General features: G+C 41.1%; 1 protein-coding gene and 1 long non-coding RNA gene across 6 annotated transcripts in view; one reads left to right on the forward strand and one right to left on the reverse strand.

The window, feature by feature from the left end:
- LOC120412388 (sodium channel protein 60E) overlaps positions 1 to 21416 on the forward strand; it is a 384347-nt gene that overhangs the window by 321484 nt on the left and 41447 nt on the right. For all 5 annotated transcript variants that reach the window (XR_008212573.1, XM_052710780.1, XM_052710783.1 and 2 more), the window contains exon 4: positions 19999 to 20207. Coding sequence is in view for 4 of the 5 variants with exons in the window: in XM_052710780.1 (XP_052566740.1) it covers positions 19999 to 20207 (209 nt within the window). In the remaining variant the exon portion in view is untranslated. The remainder of the gene's footprint in view (positions 1 to 19998; positions 20208 to 21416) is intronic.
- LOC120412393 (uncharacterized) lies at positions 9686 to 10734 on the reverse strand. Its single transcript, XR_005604810.2, has 3 exons — positions 10649 to 10734; positions 10170 to 10243; positions 9686 to 10087 (listed from the first exon to the last, which is right to left on the reverse strand). It is a non-coding gene; the product is annotated as an uncharacterized LOC120412393 (long non-coding RNA).

Consider the following 21416-nt stretch of genomic DNA (forward strand, 5'->3'; position numbering starts at 1 on the left):
ATGACCAAAAATCGATTTGTTGACATTTTGGCTCAATTCTGAGGGCAGATTCAGATTCAGCGGGCAAAATTACATGGAAAAACATATATTTGGACAATTTTCGAATTTCGTTAGGGTGGTCCCATATGGTTTTCCCTTGAAAATTAGACTTTTTCAAATGAAGATATCTCAAGTTTAAAGAAAAACACCCCTGAGATTTTTTCAGCGTTTGTAGTGCTAGATCTCTTCTTTCAAATGCAACCTAGTGCTTAAAATTTGGCTTGCGCCATTTTGAGATATTTAAGTTTTAAATTTGCATCTTTTTTACCTTAAAATGGCTGTAACTTTTGACCCTTAAGTCCAAATTGACATGTCAAAAAATGAAAATGTTTGTTTTGTAGAGCTCTAAAAGTGCTCCGAATATCACTTTTCTCTAAAAGTTAACCCTGAATTGCCACGTTCAAAAAACTGATTTTTGAAGGTTTGCTCAGATGCTTTTTATAAATTTGGTCATAGAAGGCGTAGATTACGAGATAAAATTTTGGTGTCTTCGACAAAGTTGCTTGGATTGGCAAGCCCATCAACTTTCTAGAAGACAAAAAAATTCCCAAAAATATTCCTGAAAAGTTAGATTTTCAAAATCACCCTAATCGTGAACCACCCTAATTTTGAACCAAACCAAAAGTTGCCCCTTTCCATTTGCAACAACTCTTCTGAAGACACCAAAGCTCCAAAACGTCACCATTTTTCGGAAAATCCATTTTCCACTTAATTTTGCGATCTGGACCACTGTGCATTGGTTGACGGTTTACAAATTTTGTTCAACATTTGAAAAAAAAATCAACAGAAATCAGGCAAAATATCCAAGTGACTAAATAACCAAAATGTTCAACACAGGGAGGTGTTGTGTCCTATCCCTCGCCTAGACAAGACCAAAATCCATGATAAAGCTGTCAGACCAAATCTGTCAGACCAAAGAGCAAAAAGTAAACAATCTTGGTCTTCGACGTAGGTGCACACAAATCAAGAAAAGAAAATTTGAAAAAGAATTTTATTTTTCCAATTCAATAACTGGTTTTGGACTGCAAAATTGAATGTACGCCAGAAAATGATTAAGCAGTGCGGCGTCCTGTACACCGGCAATTAAATAAGCAGTTGAAAGCTCGCGAGCGAGAAATGCTTTCCTTCTTCTCGCTCGAATTCCAATACTGGTTGACAGAATCCAACAGTTTCATCGAAAATGTTGCGCATAAGGCTTTCTAGGCCCAGTGAAAAAAATATACTTTAACCCAAAAATGACGAACTTCTCGACACAGTGTTCTGATGCACACTATGATCGAGCACGAACTGTCACAGCCCTGCGAAGTATGTTGGCTGACATATCGGGCGGTCAGTCAAAAAAAACAGCTAGAAGTCGCCTGACCAAGATTGTTTTCTTTTTGCTTTTTTGTCTGACAGTCTTGGTCTGACAGCTTTATCATGGATTTTGGTCTGATCTAGGCGAGGGATAGGGCACAGCACCTTCCTGGTAAAACCTAATAGGCCCCCAAAACCAAAGCTAAAAACTCTATTCGCCACCTACATTCGAGTAGGAGAACTTTGGTGCAAGGTTACGTTTACGGTTTTGCGCGATAAGTGCAAAGGGGAGTGAAAACTATTCTAAGATTTTTTAAAAGAAAATTGATCTTTTGGAATAAAATAAAGTTAACAGGAGGTAAGAAATAAAAAGTTCTATCGACTGACTTTTTGATTTTTTTGCTAAGGGACCATCCACAAACCACGTGGACATTTTTTTTGGAAATCTCAACCCCCCCCCCCCCCCCCCTCGTGGACAATTGCCCATACAAAAAAAAACTTTTTTGTATGGAGCGTGGACAATCGCCATACCCCCCCCCCCCCCCTAAAGTGTCCACGTGGTTTATGGATGGTCCCTAAGTTGCCTTTTTCATTGAAAATTCTGAGATCCGGATTGAAAACGCGAGAATGAGGTTAGATTGCTAATTTTGAAAATCAATCCAATTATCATTTTTCAAGCAGATCTTTGCTTTTATGGTAGAAGTGACTTTAAAAATAATTGTCCACTTGAATAATCTACATTCTCAATTGATTAGTTATGTTTTGGTTGATTACAACATTCCCTTATTTTGAATCAGATAATGAACAGGTTAAATCTGTGTAGCCGCAAACTGCCTCCAGGAAATCACCCACCACGTGGGAGTGATCACGGACCGCGACGTGCATCTTGCTTGTCCGCTTGCTGAGATGCGACTGCCCGACTGACAGCCGCACGCTGTCATCGAGCAGTTCCCTGTTGTCACTGCGAGAGTGCAATAGGCACTCTTTACATAGACTGGCACGCTCTCATGCGTGTGCCCCACACATCTCCCTTCCTCTCTAAATAAAATAATTTGATGTAATGTTGAATTGCACATATTACATTTAAAACTAACATCGACAAGTATCTATACAAATGTTTCGGATAAAAAGGTTCCTTTGTTGTGTTCCGGTATGGCGAATACCAATTTAACACTTAGGGGTTTTTTGTGTTCGCCGCGGAATCTGACTGCCACTGGATTATTAGTCCAGTGCGCGGTTTGATTGATCCATACAGGCTGACAATATTTCTACCATCACGCACCGCATTTTCTCTTATCACTCGTCTGCCTAAATACATTTTTGATCAACGCTTGTTAAAATAAATTTCCTTCGCTAAGTTTTCCGAAGACTTCAAATTTTGCAAAAACTATAATTCTTTTATCATTTTCCCCTTTTCACTTTTCATAAAAGGTCATCATTCTAACCTTTTCCAATTCTCTTTATGGCTGTTTGTATCCCTTCGTTTAAGATTCCTTCTAAAATCGCGCAAAAAATTTATAATTTTTCTGTTCCGTTTCCTGAGTCATTAAATGATTTAAATGTTTTCTTTAACATAAGATCTTGTTTCGCATAACTAATCTGTTCCCTCTCTTCTTTTGAGTGGGATGCCTGACCACACTTATGTCTTTTTCTTTCCCAATGATCCATCAGACTTCTCTTTTTATCTTGTGGTTCACCCAATTCCACACTTCTCTTTTTTCTTCAAATAGCCCGGCTTCTCTCCTTTCCCTTTGACGAGCGGTTCACCTCTCTATTTTAATCTATCTATCCCTCTATCCTTCTAAATATCTATATTTATCTTTCCCTCTTTATTTATCTACCAAACTCTTTCATAAGCTAGCTCTCTCCTTATCTAACCTTCTCTCTATATAATTCCCTTTATATATCCCTATCTATATTTCTATACCTATCTCCTAAACTCTTTCATTCGCTAACTCTGTCCTTATCTAACCTCCCCTGTCTCTAACACCCAGCTACATTAGTTATTGTAAACGATAAACCTAAACTAGTCACGATAACCTTCGATTGATCTTTCTCAAACCTTAAACTATTTAAACCCACATTAAGGTATTTCCCAGTCCCGAAATATTTTAGCAGAGCTGGTTTTGCTAGAATTTTGCTAGAACGTGACTGGGTTGGCATGCTTCATTTTCTGCGAAAACCAGATTCTACATAACCAAAATGTACAGCTTAATGAAAACACAAGTCTAGCACAAGTTTGTTACGTTCCTGGCGTACTCTGAGCGATTTAAGCCACTCAGTTGTTCGAAGCACATGTTTGAACATACTCACAATCCTTATCCAACGATCAGCGACTCTTTTTATTCCCTTTTCCGATCGGTCCGTACGAATGCACTCTTCCTTCTCCCTTTAAGAGTGGGCTTCTAAAATATACCCTTCTTTTAGCTCTACAGAGTGGTCTGGTCTACCGCACTCTTCTTGTTTATTTTTGAGTAGTAAGCGCTATCTCTTCTTTTTCCCTTTACTTAAAACGATCGATTTTTTTTTTTGAAATTATGACTTTGCCTAGGGTCCTCGGAAACACGCTGTGGTGGTGCGGTCTCAAACTCTCCCACACCTTTGAGTAGTCCCTCAAACTACACTCTTTCTCATTCGAGCGGTCTCAAAACACGCTTTGGTGGCGCGGTCTCAAGCTCACACACACACCTTGAGTGGTCCATCAGACTTCACCCTTTCTCGTACGAGCGGTCCTCAAAATCTCGCTCTGGCGGTGCGGTCTCAAGCTCACACACACACCTTGAGTGGTCCATCAGACTTCACTCTTCCTCTTCCGAGCTGTTCTCAAAAACTCGCTCTGGTGGTGCGGTCTCAAACTCACACACACACCTTGAGTGGTCCATCAGACTTCACTCTTCCTCTTCCGAGCTGTTCTCAAAAACTCGCTCTGGTGGTGCGGTCTCAAAACTCACACACACACCTTGATTGGTCCATCAGACTTCACTCTTCCTCTTCCGAGCTGTTCTCAAAAACTCGCTCTGGTGGTGCGGTCTCAAACTCACACACACACCTTGAGTGGTCCAACAGACTTCACTCTTCCTCTTCCAAGCGGTTCTCAAAAAACTCGCTCTGGTGGTGCGGTCTCAAACTCACACACACACCTTGAGTGGTCCATCAGACTTCACTCTTTCTCTTCCGAGCTGTTCTCAAAAACTCGCTCTGGTGGTGCGGTCTCAAATTCACACACACACCTTGAGCGGTCCATCAATCTTCACTTCTCCTTTCCAAAATTCGGTCTCCTGACCTCGCACACATACATACCACAAACTATTCCATGCGTCAAATCTTCTCCAAAGGTGTTCTTTACAAACATTGTTTCATTTCTCAACGACTACTACTCTCATCACCAACGCACAACACCTACCGCAATCCGTACGGCACTTTCCCAAACAAACAAAAATACTGGAACAAACCCGCAGTGTGGGTGATTTCCTGGATGATTTCAAAGCAGACTTTCCTTTTGACGGGTGCGACAACGGTTTGCTATGATACCGGTTTTTCTATGCGCACCATTTCTCGTCACGAAAAAAACCCGACACAGCTCGGTAGCTTGATCGGTGCACCGAAACCAAAGTTTGGTGTGACGGCGGTGTGGATCGGGTACACAAAACTGACTTGGTTTCTGCGCCTACCACACGGGAGAAGTTTAGAACTCTTGATGCCTAGCAAGCCAGCTGAAATCAACACTTTTTAATGGTGTGGTTGTCAAAGGCACTGCATTAGTATTTTAAAGGTTCTTGGTTCGAATCTCGACAGTTATTACTTTATTTTTTTGAATGTTTTTATTTCTTCAGAATAATTCTTTAGGAATAGAATTTCGTAGTGTCATGAAATATAAACTCTAACTTCTAGTGCATATAATCCTGAAATAGGCATTTTCTGCCTGCATAATACAGAACGTTTTCTCTATTCCACTACAAAAATCCATTCAATTTTTTAACCCTTTGACTAGAGCGTCGCAGGTTCGAAGAAGTTTTTTTTAATGTATGTAATCACTAATTTTGGTAATAAAAATTGAAAAAAAGACCTCAAAAATATTTATGTCAGGATTGAACCAGGAACCTCAAGTTTAAAAGACGGAGATCACAACCGCCAGGCCACCCCGAAGATGTGAAAGATGGCTAACAAACCTCAATCAAAACAATGTCGCCTCCGGTTTACTTGGATCAACCATTATGTTGAGTTGCATCTTGGTATACAGTTGGGTGCACCGGTGGTGTACCAAGGTGCTTTCGGTACAGTTGCTATGGTGTGACAATAAACAGCTCGGTTTGGGTTCTAGAGTGACACGAAAACCACACCACGGCGCACCCGATCTTGGTGTTCAGTGAAGCCTGTTTCAAAGTGAAAACTGCAGGATTTGCTATAATAAAGTAAGCAAAATATCTGCCACGGTCGCCAAAATGTGTAGCCGCAAACTGCCTCCAGGAAATCACCCACCACGTGGGAGTGATCACGGACCGCGACGTGCTTCTTGCTTGTCCGCTTGCTGAGATGCGACTGCCCGACTGACAGCCGCACGCTGTCATCGAGCAGTTCCCTGTTGTCACTGCGAGAGTGCAATAGGCACTCTCTACATAGACTGGCACGCTCTCATGCGTGTGCCCCACACAAAATCGATCATCACAAAAATATTTTCGTTTATATCAATTAAGCTATTTATTTCTTACCTGAAAATGGTATAATTTGCTATTAATGTCGATTTTATGATGAAATAAAACAATTTCAAATTTCAAACCAATTTACTCGCTGTAGGTTATAATGAAAACATCACCCCAAGTTTGAGCGCCCTCTAGTGGGGGGTAATTTTGACGTTTGATTGCCTATTGTAGAAAACAGCTTCGACCGCTCAAATGGAACCAGGGTCTCGCCTCGAAACGCCATACAGGTACAAAAGCGGCGAACCGAAGTTTCGTGTGACGTTTTGACAGTCTGGAACGGATGAATTACTATGTAATTATTAAGTCAAATTTAATTACAAAAGCCGACTCGGTCCTAACCAGGTCCCATCAGTACCGAAAAGGACCTAATATAAATAATTTTATGAAAAAAACGGATGAATTGCCGCATTATCGGCTTCCCGCACGGATTAAGTGGAAATTGTTGCACACATTTGAAGTTGGCAAAAATGCAACTTATTTTGATTTTATGCTAATTTTCATGATTAAAGCATGAATTTAGTAAACAAAATGTTAGTTAATTATATACAAAACTTGAGGCACGATGATTTGATGCATAATCTTTCCTTAAAAGGTGGAAAAGGCGGAAATTATTAATAAACTCAATGCATTTTTTTGTGTTGTCAATTAGGTTTTACGCCGACTCGGTTTTGAGGTTAGAAATTTGACAGCTTGGCTGCACTGTTTACATTTTTTGCACGTGTGTCTCAGTAAAAATGTGTGTGCGTGTGCACTCGTGACGTCACGCTGTAAAACCTAATAGGGGGATGGCGTTGCTATTTTTAGACCACGTTTTCCACTTTTTCTCATCGAAACCGACTACTTTATCGACTTCATTTTGCTGGGCGAGATAGGACGCCGTCTATTTTTAGACGATGACTCAGCACTTTTCCACTCTTGCACTTAAAAAAAAAACAGATGGCAGCACGATGTAACGCCACGTCCCTATTGGACGCATCCATGAAAGATTTTCTTTTACTGCCTGCAAAACACCACATGTAGATGCCATATTGCCGATGTTGTTCGGCAGCCCATATCAGGCAAATCAGAGCCCTAAAATTAAAACTTTGAACGGAATTGCGCCTGCGGAGGGGCCCGAACTCCTGTCATTTAAATTAGCAGAAAAAATGCTTCCCACCAGTCCCTGTAGAAAGTTTAACAGTTCTCAATCTGAGCAATCAGCCAACGAAATCGGGTGTCTTCTAAAACGACCGACCTGTAAACCTACTAAGTTGGCATGCGTCGATGCCAACGTTTCAGTCGATCTATTAATCGGCAAATTAGATTGGTTTAAGTCGGGCATGCACGGAAACACACTAAGTTGGCCAAGGAATCGGTCAATGAAATACGTTTTAGTGTTGTTTACAAAATGGACTTAGGTAAATTATTGTCTGCGTTAATTTGAACCGGAATTTCTGCAATTTTCAATGTTGTAGCAAAAAGTAGCTTGTACAAAGTTTGGTAAGTATTTTCTAAGTGTTTCAATAATCATTTTTAAGAATAATAGGCAAGTTTATTGTTTCAAGTGTTTGTTTGTTTTTAAATGTTTTCAAGGTAATGAACCAAAACATAGTTTTAGGTAGCGGTCCCAGCAGAAGGCCCGGCGCTTCAATTGACCATCGGTGTATTTACTTAAATCTTTTGGGGTAAGTTTTTATTATGAAATATCTAATAAATTTTAATCACAGAACATTTGGAACTTTGTCCGGAAGTTCTAAAAAATAGACAATGATTTCTAATTCGTAAATTTATTTTTAGGTGATTAAACTAGCAGCCGAAACGTTGTGGGTATGTAATCCATTACTTTTTGGCAGCTAATTCATACGCCGGTTCCATTAAGACGCAGGTTCCCGGATTTCTCCGGGGACAGTGATTTTAATCAACCTACTAATCGGCCAACTTCGTATGGTCGAGTTGGCTGATTGCGAATACCGATTCGTCGGCTTACGTCTGGGTTAAATTTCCATAAGCGTATGTTGCAACATCGGCCGATTAGTCGGTTATTTCGTCAGTCGATGCATCCGACTAAACCCGATTATATTTTTGGAACAGTAGGGTGTTTTTTCGACAGGGGTCTGCCAGAAGTTTTCAAACCATCGAGGACAAAAAATGCTATAAGAATCCAAAAAACTTGATGGGTGAATAAAATGGAACTTGTGGTTTGCATATCCATCGGGCGAAATCATGATGAAATATTTCACCACCTTTGGAATCATAAAAAAACACGTTTAGTCAACCCATGTAATATTTTGGATGACATTCAAAGTTTACATTCTTCGAAGCTTTTGATGTTTAAGCAATAAGGGAGCGTTCTTTTAACTACGCAACGCAGATGGGGAGAAAGGGTCGATGTCATATTTTTTTTTTAAATTTGTACGAACATTTTGTTATGAGGGGCGGGGAGGGGTTCTAAAAATATGTTTTTCCTACAATTGTTAAGGGGGAGATTTTCAGTGTTCAAATATTTTGTTTGCAGTTCTTATTTGTACAGATCAAGTTCTCCAACGTTTGCATTGTTTTTTCGAGATTATTTTGTGCATGGGATTGATTCTCGTTTGACCTTAAGAAAATTTTGATAACGCCGAAATGTCTGCAATACGCAACACATTGAAAAACGCCTAAATTTATGCTACACTCAGCGAGGTGCATATGCACACGTGGGGATCATTCCACTATGACGTACAAATTGTAAAATCGCAGAACTGCAAGAAAGTTAAAAACGTTTTTAAAATTAAATAAATATTTTGAAATGAACGAAAGTGATGGCTGACAAAAGTGTGATGCGTGGTTTTCTCTATGGAAAGAGCATGTATTTCCACCAGCACTTCTTGGGTAGTTCGAATACAGCTTGTTCAAAGCGTGCCCATAAAAAATGCGGGATAAATTGTTTTGAAATAAGAATTTGCCTAAGGATTCTAAAAGTAAATCTGTGCTTGAAAAAATATTTTGAAATGAAACTGTTTAAAAGCTTAAAACGCTGATTAGCTTAGCTTTTTTTGTTGTTTTTTTTTGCCGTGTGTGTCCACAGAATATTTACGAAAAAGGCAAGGATAAGCATGTGTTTCTATCTGAATCTAATGTTGGCTCATCTACACGTTGCATTATTACTTGTAACCTTATAACAAATAGGTAGCATTTAGTGGAAGCGAGCAAGCGGTTTTTTTTTAATGTACGCGGTTAGGTACCTAGTTGTTTCTACGGCGAAAAAGGCAAGAAACTAGAAAAAGGTCAAAATCCTGCCAATCAAACGTGCTTTGTAAAAGAAATGTTGCTTATGTTTTCAAAGCAAACTTCTCATTAGCGAAAGTGACAACGGTTTGCACGATACCAACAGAGAGGAGTTTTGCGAAAACCACGTTTTATCAGTTGAAGTTCAAGGACAAAACACTGAGAAGATTCTGATAGCAAAATTCTGTCGAAACTTTGCTATTTACGAACCCACTCAGAATCTGCACTAAACCAAGCAAGCCATGATTTCTTTTCAAAACTCGAAAGCACGTTTTTCGAAAAACACCCGATCAAAGCAAGCGGACGCCACGTAGCAAAGCCACCAGAACCAACCAAAAGCAAGAAAATTTTCCACCACCGGGCACTTTTCTCTTTCTCGCACAAATAAAAACGCACGTTTTAGCTTTAATTTTTTGCACATTCTACCAACGCCCTCGCCGGAACCTCCGGGACACTTGCCGCCGCCCTCATCAACGTGGGCGAACCTGCGCCCCGGGGAAAAGGCGTGCGTTTGGCGGTTTTTTATTAGATTATTTTTTAGGGAATCACTTTTACAAACTACTAAATGCACCACTTCTAGATTTAACTCTCTCTCCCCCCAACTGAACTTTGCGGCTGCCGTCGATGCTTTGCTGATCCGCTCCCTCCGGAAGAGGACTCCAGTCCCGGGTGGGCTCGGACGTGGCTCCCCATCAAAGTGGCCACGCGGCCAGGCCGTTCGGCTCCCTCTCGAGTGGCGGCGGTAAAATGTGCTTTTTTCGTGTGTTGGTCCTTAATACTTAGATGAGGACACACGCACTGGGGTCCTGCGGAAATCGAAAGAGAAAAAAAAAGAGCAATTAGTTTCGGGAACCGGTTTGGATCCGGAAAAGGACGCCGGAAACTTACCCAGTGATCTACTTGGACCTCGCACGCATCTTCCTGCGCTTACGCTTCAGCCTTCGCATACGCTTCTTACGCCACTGTGGAAGAAAGAGAAAAGGTCAACGTTAGTTCGGGGACCGGCAGCCGGAACAAGCAAATATCGATTTTCTAGGTTAGGTTTTGACTGTAGGAGAAATTGCCTTAAAAAGTGCGATTTTCAGCGGAACACGTTGAAAATCGAGTAGAATTCGCCGATTGCTTCGATTATTGATGAAGATTAGCATTAATTTAACTCTAAAATCAATAGAAATATCATAAAAATGCTGAAAACTTTGCACGTGGAGGACGCCATTGCAAGTTGAAAGGAAAATCCCTAATTTTCAACGCAAATCGATAAAACTACACAAGCCCCACTTAATTACGGTTGATTCCCACTAAAATCACCACTTTTCAAAGCACTTTAGCACAGTTTAAACCACCAGAAAAATTCACAAACACTTTACCTTAGCTCTCATCTTGGGATAGGCAGTGAGGAGACAACTACGTCTTCACTGCTCGACACACGACGAATGAAAGAGGAAGTTTGTGAGGCCCAAGCTCGTAAGGTTGGCAGCGACGCCGGCGCAGTATGACGTTTAAAATGGCGCATTTTGACATTCGCATCGGGTAGCACTAAAAGTCGCAAAAGGCCGTTCAAAAATTACGTTATCCGGAAAAAAATAAAAATATTTGACAAAATGTGTAATGGGAGCGTTCTTTTATTACGTAACGCAATAGGTGAGAGGGGGGGTCGGAGGCGTTTTAAAATTTGTATGGAAATTTTGTTAAGAGGGGAGGGAGGGGGTCTAAAAATCTGATTTTTTGCGTTACGTAATAAAAACACGCTCCCTATGTTTTTCACACTAATAATACAAAATGTGCGATGTTTTATGTTTATAAAAATAAAATAAAAATACAATGAAATCACCACACAATAAAAAAAATGAAACCTAGACAGATCATTTACTGTAATATTGTCTGAAGAAATCGATTTTTGAGCATCCTAATTTAAATAAAATATTGCAAACTTTGCACAAAATTGGGTCCTAAAATGAAGCTTAAATTTGTGATTTTATCGTTCAAGCTATTTTTTCTTAGTACAATGACGCTTTGTACGACCGCAAAGTATTACAAATGGATTTTTAAATCAATTTTGAAGAATTAATTTCGCGGCCCTTCTTGACAGAAAAGGTCATACACATACTTGACAGTTCGTTCCAAGGGGACCGTAGTTGATCCATCGAAAAAAAATTGTACTGTGATTTTTTTTTTGCATTATGTAAGGTTTGTGACAGATTGTTCGCTAGAAGCAAAAACGCCAAACAAGAAGAAGACAACTGCGGTCAAAAGTCTAAGTCCAAAATGTAAACAAACGTTTAGGTGATTCCGGTGGTCAGTGAGTGGTGGTCCACGACGCAGCCAGGACTTGAACGCGGATACCTTCAAAGAAGGATGGTGTGGAACAAGGTTGGGGGATTAGGGGAAAGTTGGTTTTCAAAAGGATAGGCCAGCTTCCTGCCGGATCTGCAGCTGTTTCACGACCGAAATGGGTAAGAAGGAAGCTTGGATGTTTTATGGCGTTTGTTTTGATGTTGTTTGTTTTTGTAGGACGCCGTGTATGTGGATGTGAATTTGCACAGGTTGTATTCGGTGGTGGTGGCCCGGAGTGGTTAGACGAGATTGAAGTTGGAGCAGATTTACATCCGCTTTCTGCAAAAGCACGATAAAGTAAATTTTATCGGTGAGGAGAAGGATCCGACGGAAGAGGGAAACGACGAGAAGTGATCGGAGGAGGTCAGCGCGGATGTTGCACTCGGTACCGGCGGTTTACGACCACCAGCAGCATTATGTGCCGGAAGTGATGACGGAACACTGTGGGATGTCCTGAGGGTCCGAAGTCCATTTCTCGGTGCGGGACATGTTTGACGAGTATTACATCAACATCCGGAAGAACAGTTTGCACCAGTTCTGGAAGAACCGTCTGTACGAAAGCCGCAGGTCCTGAAGCTGTCGTACTCGGATTACTTCCAGAGGTTGGAGCGACATCCGACAAATCTGATCAAGAACATCTACCTGGAATACCGAAGAAGTCACCGGTGAGTATTGAGAATGTGTTCAGTGTCTAGCCAATTTAATTTACTTTCAAACTCTTTCAGCAAATCCCGTCCGCAAACTCTCAACTCGCGACGGCGCAGCTTCGGCCGGATGAACTGGCAACATCTGTTTCATTCTCAAAGGATAACCAAGTGATCTGGAACTATCGGTTCAGGCGCTTCACTTCCCAGTCGGAAAACGTCGACTTCCTTTCCCGAATCAACACCCAATGGCCAACTCCTCCAAGCCTGTCCTGATGATGGCCAGCAACGAGACCACCCTGTTCTCTACATCGCTGTCGGACTCCAAAATGAAGGCCGTGATGTTAAGCAGCATAAGCAGCAGTTTTAGTATTTAAAAAAAAAAAATAAAAAAAATAAAAATTAAAATAAATAGAAATAAAATCCATCACATTTTTCGAAAATCATCACTGTAATGTTAAATGTTATTTTTTGTTGCCATAAAAAGTTTCTTCTTACAATAAAAGTAAAATACTTTTACCGATACAACGATTTTGTTTGACGACTGTCTAGCTTTGCTGGCCACAGGAATCGACATAGCCCGTGGTAAAAAACAGCAAATGGCTTCTGTCTTCCTAGACATCAAGGGTGCATTCGATTCAGTCTCCATCGATGTGTTGGGAGTAAAGCTGCGGCGGAGCGGTCTCAATCCGACGATGTGCAACTTCCTCATCAACCTGTTGTCAGAAAAACACATGCACTTTGTGCAAGGTGATCTGGCAATCACCCGGATAAGTTACATGGGTTTGGCACAAGGCTCACGCCTTAGTCCATCCATGTATAACTTCTACGTCAGCGACATCGATGATTGCTTGACCGGAGACTGCACCCTTATACAGTACGCAGATGACGCAGTGGTTTCAATCGCTGCCAAGAAAGAAGTCGATCTGCTAGAACCCTTGCAAGATACTCTGAACAACTTGGCCCATTGGGCAGTTGGAAAGGGTATTGAATTCTCTCCGGAGAAGACGGAACTGGTCGTTTTTACGGGGAAGCATGAACCGCCGCAGCTCAATCTTTCTCTCTCGGGAAAGACTATCGAGCAGTCGGACCACTTCATGTACATGGGTACCATCTTTGATCAGAAGGGAACATGGGGGAAGCACATTAACTACCTGAAACAAAAGTGCCTGCAAAGAACTAATTTTCTGCGCAGTGTCTCTGGCAACCGGTGGGGTGCTCATCCTTCTGACATGCTTCGACTGTACAAGACAACGATACTCTCGGTGCTGGAATATGGCAGTTTCTGCTTCCAAACAGCTGCAAAATCACGCTTGTTGGTTCTCCAGCGGATACAGTACCGAAGTCTTCGCATTGTCTTGGGATGCATGCACTCAACTCACAACATGACCCTCGAGGTCTTGGCGGGAGTGTTGCCTCTGCGAACTCGTTACTACGAACTGTCTTACCGGTTCCTGATCCGGTGTGATTACAGGAATAAACTGGTAATTGACAATTTTGAAACGTTGCTGAACCTTCACGTTGAGTCTCGGCGCATGCTTCTATATTATGACTTTATGTCATCGTGGGAGTGGAGCCCGAGCACAACGGTACAGCGCACGCCTCCGTTAACTAGCAGCACCCTGATTGGCTTCGACACGTCCATGAAAGCCGATACTCGCGGTATCCCAAACCATCTTCTGCGGGGAGTTGTACCGTCGATCTTCGTATCAAAGTACAGCCATGTTCCTCCAAACAACAGATTCTTCACCGATGGCTCCAAGCTCGACGGCTGTACGGGCTTCGGTGTTCATCATGAATCTTATCAGCTGTTCTTTAAGCTGAAGGACCCGAGTTCGGTTTACGTCGCAGAGTTAGCCGCGGTTTACTGCGCACTGCGAATCATCGAGACCATGCCACCTGACCACTACTTCATCTTCACCGATAGCTTTAGCTCTGTTGAGGCTATCCGGTCTCTGAAGCCGACCAGGGAGTCTGCGTTTTTCCTCACGGAAATACGCAAGACTTTAAACAACCTGGCGGCTCAGTCCTTCAGCATCACGGTGGTATGGGTCCGCGCTCATTGCTCGATTCCGGGTAATGAGAAAGCGGACTTGCTCGCCAAGAAGGGTGCTGAGAGTGGAGACATTTTTGAAAGGCCAATTAGCCTACAAGAATGCTACGGTTTTCCGAGGCAGCGTGCGCTTCTGGATTGGCAAACACAATGGGACGGAGACACCAAGGGACGTTGGATGTATTCCATACGACCTAAGGTGCAAAGAAAAGCCTGGTTCAAGGGAATGGACTTGACGCGTGGATTCATCAGAACGATGTCCCGCCTTATGTCGAACCATTACTCGTCCAAGGCTCATCTGTACCGTATCAACATGAGTGATACGAACTTATGCGACTGTGGGCAGGGTTATCAGGACATCGACCATCTCGTATGGGCGTGTCCAGATCACCAGGCTCACAGAATTAAGTTGAAAGTTACCCTCAGGGCCCGAGGAAGACCACCAGAAATTCCGATGCGAGACGCGTTATCTCAACTAGACCTTGATGTTCTCTATCCGATCTATCAGTTCCTCTTAGATTCCAATATATCTATTTAGTTTTTCTTTCAGTTAGTTTTCCTTCAGTTAGTTTTCCTTCAGTTAGTATAACTCGCCTTCACACAAAGCCGTCGTTTCTGGTTGCACCGGAAGCAAAGCAAGAACGCCCCAGCAGCTGGACACCGAGTTGCGGCTGAGGACAAAACGCAAAGGCCAGCAGAGCCAACCAAGACCCCTACACAATCCCCCTTCCCTTCCCACGCCTTGTCTTTAACATCAATCCCTTCCCTACTAACCCCGAGTAGGCCGCGGGTAATCGGCTCCCCTCCCACTAACATTTACACACAAGATCCTCTGTAATTATTAAGTCAAATGTAATTACAAAAGCCGACTCGGTCCTAACCAGGTCCCAGTACCGAAAAGGACCTAATAAAAATAATTTTATGAGAAAAAAAACGATTTTGTTCCAGAAATGCATGGTAGTATCAAAAACTTTCCAACTTTTAAATTAAAAAGTTTGAACTTTCTACGAATATTCACCAACGCGAACTTTTAATCCAACGAACGATCTTTTTAAATTTACAGTATTTTTTCTTTGTGTGCAAGGTAAATTTTTATGTATAACGGTAAAAAAAACACGATTAAAAACCATTTCTGATAACTTTTTTTCATTTTAAAGCAAAAAAAAAAAATAACTTGACTAGACAACAAGCTGTCAAGTAGGACTTTTTCTGTCAAGAAGAGCCACGTAGTTAATTTTTCAAAATTGATTTAAAAATGCTTTTAAAGCATTTGCAGCTTGCTTTGCAGTCGTACAAAGAGTCATTGTACTCAGAAAAATAAGCTTTATCGTTGTGAACAATAATATCACAAATTTAGGCTTAATTTTAGGACCCAATTGACAAGACAACATTTTTTCAAGTGTCAAGTAGAACCTCTTCTGTCAAGAAGGGCCGCGATATGCACTCTTAAAAAATTGAAAAAAAGGCCTTGTGATACGCGTTACAGGGGAGGGGAGGGGGTTTCACCCATCTGTTACGATTTGTTACGAAGGGGGGGAGGGGGGGGGGGGTCAAAATCCTAAATTTTTCGTTACGTAATAAAAGAACGCTCCCAATATGACTTCGAGTGTTTACCAACATGAGAAGTTTTGCAAAAGAGTTTGAAAAATACCTTGCTTGTTAAAATATCTCTGGGTCAAGATTGTAAAAAAAGCGCCCCCGAAGTTAAATTTGAAACAAAAATTTTGATAAATAGCAAAAGCTTCACTAAAGTTAACTGAAAATAAAATATGTTATTTAAAAAATATTGTTTTGTGATCATTCAAATTCGTCATACCTTTATCAGTTCAAATTCTTTGCAAATGCGTTGCCGCGCCAGCCGCATGACGACAGCGGTCTGCGATGCGGACTTTTTAGGAAGCACGTTGTTGGATAAAAAAACGAAGCCTACATTTAGGCGCTTTCGTATTTCATTTTACTGCAGATTGCAGCGATATTTTTGCACACTTCAAACTACAGCAGAAAAAAAACTGTCTAAGACACACACCTCAAAGCTCTGCTTCAAATCGATGATAAGCTTTTATCCTGGACACTCACCACAGTAGGCAAGCGGGTTGGCGAGGGGGTGTGCATTAGGCCGTTCCAAAAAAATGAAAAGTTGTCAAATCTTCGGTGCTCACCCCTAGAATGATAGATTAGGATATCAGGAACAATATTTTCATACAACAAAAAAATCCCAAAAATGGTTTACAACTCGCGCGCGGAGTTTGAATGAAAAAAGTGCATTTTTTGAGTATTTTTCAGAAATGCGCGTAACAATCATACTAAAGTCATTCAAATTTGGTTGCCTTGGGCTTCAAGTGATAGTTTAACGTCCCCTGAACAAATTCCTGTACAGACATAGTCCATAAAAGCTTGTGTTTGGGCATGGCAGGTCGTTTTAGGGAGAAAAATTTGTAATTTTTAGCCAAAAAAATTCAAAAATCTCTCCCCAAAACGAGCCAAAAAATTTTGCAGCCAAAACTAATGCATTCAGCTTATAGGAAATTTTACGGAGATCATTTTGCCTTTTTGTAACATTCAATTTATGTCCACGAAAAGCCGAGATATTTGCATTTTAGTGAACAAAAAGTGACGAATTTTCAAAATTCTTGGTATATAAGCGTTTTTAGCATAAAACATTGGCTACTATGATTACAAACGAGAAAGCATATATTTTGGATATATTTATTTTGTTCGCTCAAAAACAATATTTGTTAATAAAATTTCATGAAAAAACATGAGACTTTCTCACAATGTGAAGTAAACGACAAATAATCATAAATCGAAATTAATTTTATTGAAGTTCATATCTCCAAGCTGTGAACGTGATTTTTTCTATGTATGTACATTCGAATGAAACGAATTCATTTATAAAAATCTATTTTTTCAAAAAAAGTTACCCATTAGAGCTTTATTTGTTCATAACGAGAAGAGCACATAGCAGTACTTATAAATATGTCGTTTACGTCACATTGTAAGAAAATCTCATGTTTTTTCATCAAATTTTATTAACAAATATCGTTTTTGAGCGAACAAAATAAATATATCCAAAAGATATGCCTTCTCGGTTGTAATCATAGTAGCCAATGTTTTATGCTAAAAACGCTTATCCAGATTTTTAAGCGTTCGAATGGTGAACGCCCGAAATGTCAAAATCACGCAGTGGTACCAACATTACGAAAAAAGTGTGCCATGGCATGACAGCCACGTTTTTTTTCTAATGTTGGTGCTACTGCGCGATTTTGACATTACGGGCGTTCACCATTCGAACGCCATCTTCGCTTAAAAATCTGGATACACCAAGAATTTTGAAAATTCGTCACTTTTTGTTCACTAAAATGCAAATATCTCGGCTTTGCGTGGACATAAATTGAATGTTACAAAAAGGCAAAATGATCTCCGTAAAATTTCCTATAAGCTGAATGCATTAGTTTTGGCTGCAAATTTTTTTGGCTCCTTTTGGGGAGTGATTTTTGAATTTTTTTTGGCTAAAAATTACAAATTTTTCTCCCTAAAACGCCCTGCCATGCCCAAACACAAGCTTTTATGGACTATGTCTGTACAGGAATTTGTTCAGGGGACGTTAAACTATCACTTGAAGCCCAAGGCGACCAAATTTTAATGACTTTAGTATGACTGTTTCGCGCATTTCTGAAAAATACTCGAAAAATGCACTTTTTTCATTCAAGCTCCGCGCGCGAGTTGTAAACGATTTTTGTGATTTTTTTTGTTGTATGAAAACATTGTTCCTGACATCCTAATCTATCATTCTAGGGGTGAGCACCGAAGATTTGACAACTTTTAATTTTTTTGGGACGGCCTAGTGTGCATTCTGATGTGTGCATATTTTCTGGCTGTGCATCGAATTTAGGGCCGGGTGCAGAATTTGCAATATTAAATTTTTACCATAGACTATTTTTTTTACCAAGTGCCCAAGTTGGAATCGAAGCCGTCACCAGCGAATTTGGGTGGGGGAGAAACAAAACCGTTTTTTTCTTCACTCGCTGCGTTGGTCAGTACTGCTGCTCATTCTCTCCCCTCCAAAAACAACCGAGCATCGATTTCCTACAGCGAGTAAATTGGTTTGAAATTTGAAATCGTTTTATTTCATCTTAAAATCGACATAAATAAAAAAAAAATTATACCATTTCAGGTAAGAAATAAGTAGCTTAATTGATATAAACCAAAATATTTTTGTGATGACCGATCTAACCTGTTCATTATCTGATTCAAAATAAGGAAATGTTTTAATCAACCAAAACCTAACTAATTAATTGAGAATGATGATTATTCAAGTGGATTAATATTTTTCACACTGAAAACCATCCTCCTTCATCCCCTCCTCGCTCAATTCGGTTTAGTGCCGTGGCGACAATAAGTGCACAAACTTCTTCCGCGCAACAAAAATCTGTTGCGTTTCAGACATCATCCCTGCTAGGGACTTATGATCCAAGTACCTAAAATATCACGCCAAGGCCATGCTATGGTAACTCGGTTAAAAGATGCGTGACGGAAAGCGTTCGTGGCTGCAAACCTGCCACCGTTCCGGCTGGACGAGCACGTGCCACCGGAAATCCGGGCCTAATATGCCATCCCGCTTCCGTCGGCAAGCACGGAAGACGGCACGTGGTTGCGGACGTATTTGACGAACGCGCCGCCGTTCCTGGAGTCCCTCGAAGGGGCCCAGTACTCGGTCGCCTTGATGGCGACCATTGTGTGCGCGGAAATTTTCGCACAAATTCCGCGGTACGGGCCCCTCGAAGCGACGATGTCGGCGGACTTCGTGTCCGTAAAAACCTGGCGCGAGGGGCACGTCAAAAAAAGTTTTATCTACCTGCTGATTGACTCGCGGATCTCGGGTAACATGGCTGCGCAGCAGGACCTGGGGGAGCACGAGCGGTGGAGGAAATTTATTTCCTCCATTTTCTATGTGGGGAAGGGCAAAAGTGGACGGCCGTACGCCCACCTGCACGACGCCATGAAGCTGCTCCGGGAGAGATCCGATCGAAGAACTGACAGGAAGCTCGATCGGATTCTCGAAATCTGGGGCGCGCAGCGGGGCGTCGTTTGCCTGCAAATGTTTCATAACATTATGCCGGCCGAGGCGTTCACCCGCGAGGCGGCCCTTATCGTTACGATCGGCAGGCAGAGCTTGACAAACCAACAGCGAGGGACCTATTTCGGGGTAACGGACTGGTGGCCTTTGGAAAGGAAATCAAAGCTTGACCTTACCATCGCATGCACTCGGCTTTACGTTGTAGGACCTTGAATCTTACGTCCCAAACAGAGATGATGTCTGCAGCAACATGCCATGCGATACTGTATAAACTAAAAGGTAGCCTATAGAGGATTTAGTGTCGATCAGATTTTCTTAATCGACTGACCTTACGTTGGAAATTTTATTGCTCACACACACACATACGCACACATTGAAAGACACAGTTTGTGCACCAACTTGGGAGGAGTTCCTTTCAAATGAAGATTGCCAGGACGGTCATCGGAATACCGAAAAAATGGGGCAATGGGGCAGCTGAGGGCGCGGAGTGTTCGAGGAAATGCCTAACAAATCGTGCCGTAGTTCCATACAGCCTGTCACTTAATCTGTTGAATCCCAGTGTCTTGATAAAATGTGCTAACCTAATAATTCTCTTTTTTTCCTTTTCAGACCTTCTGCGTGGTGTCGAAGCGCTTCCGCAAGAACTACATCCACCGGTTCACCGGGACGAAATCGCTCTTCTGCTTCACCCCGTGGAGCCCCACCCGACGTGCCTGCGTGTACCTGGCAACGAACCAGTTCTTTGACTATTTCGTGATGGCCACCATCCTGTTTAACTGCATCTTCCTGGCGATGTCCGAGACGATCGAGGAGGCGGAGTAAGTTTCGGTAGTGCGGGTTGCATACCGTGCCGGGGGCATTTCCCAGAAAAAAATTGACGATGAAATGTGCCCTTTTCTTCAACAAAGAAAAAGCTGATTGATGACTTGCCATAATTCGTCTCTCCAGATGACCAGCGGAGCCATAACGAACCAATTTCAGATGCACTTTCTTGTCGACAAGAACGATTTTTTTCTTCGGAGTGAGGAATAACGATGATGGGTCAAATAAATTTTCTTCTTTGTCTCAATTGAGCCAGAGGGGAAAACTTCGAATAAGTACAACTTTTTATGCAATTCCCTTTTTTTGTGGGGGCAAATTTCAACATAAAACTGCAAATGAGTGTAACTGCACAAAGAAACGCAATAACGGATGAGTTGAATGAATTTCCCTTCCATGCCTTTGTAACTATTGCTTTTTTTGTGGGAATCCATCAGGATGCAATCTATCACAGAGAACATCACTCGCTGCAACAAAAGAAGCTGCAGCGATATAAAATAATGTTAAATTTACATAATTTCTTTGAGTCAGTGCTGCCAATTAGAGTGAGCAGTTCTCTGGGATTTCGGTCATTCGATTTTTTTTTGTATTTTTTAATCCGACTGAAACTTTTTTGGTGCCTTCGGTATGCCCAAAGAAGCCATTTTGCATCATTAGTTTGTCCATATAATTTTCCATACAAATTTGGCAGCTGTCCATACAAAAATGATGTATTAAAATTCAAAAATCTGTATCTTTTGAAGGAATTTTTTGATCGATTTGGTGTCTTGGGCAAAGTTGTAGGTATGGATACGGACTACAGTGGAAAAAAATAATACACGGTAAAAAAAATGGTGATTTTTTTATTGACCTTTTTATCACTAAAACTTGATTTGCAAAAAAACACCATTTTTATTTTTTTTATTTTTTGATATGTTTTAGAGGACATAAAATGCCAACTTTTCAGAAATTTCCAGGTTGTGCAAAAAATCACTGACCGAGTTATGAATTTTTCAATCAATACTGATTTTCTTCAAAAAATCGAAATTTTGGTCGCAAAAATTTTTCAACTTCATTTTTCGATGTAAAATTGAATTTGCAATCAAAAAGTACTTTAGTGAAATTTTGATAAAGTGCACCATTTTCAAGTTATAGCAATTTTTATGTAGCTTTTTTCAAAATAGTCGCAGTTTTTCATTGTTTTTTAAATTAGTGCACATGTTTGCCCA

This window comes from Culex pipiens, chromosome 3 (genome assembly GCF_016801865.2).
Source record: "Culex pipiens pallens isolate TS chromosome 3, TS_CPP_V2, whole genome shotgun sequence".
NCBI classification, from domain to species: Eukaryota; Metazoa; Arthropoda; class Insecta; order Diptera; family Culicidae; genus Culex; species Culex pipiens.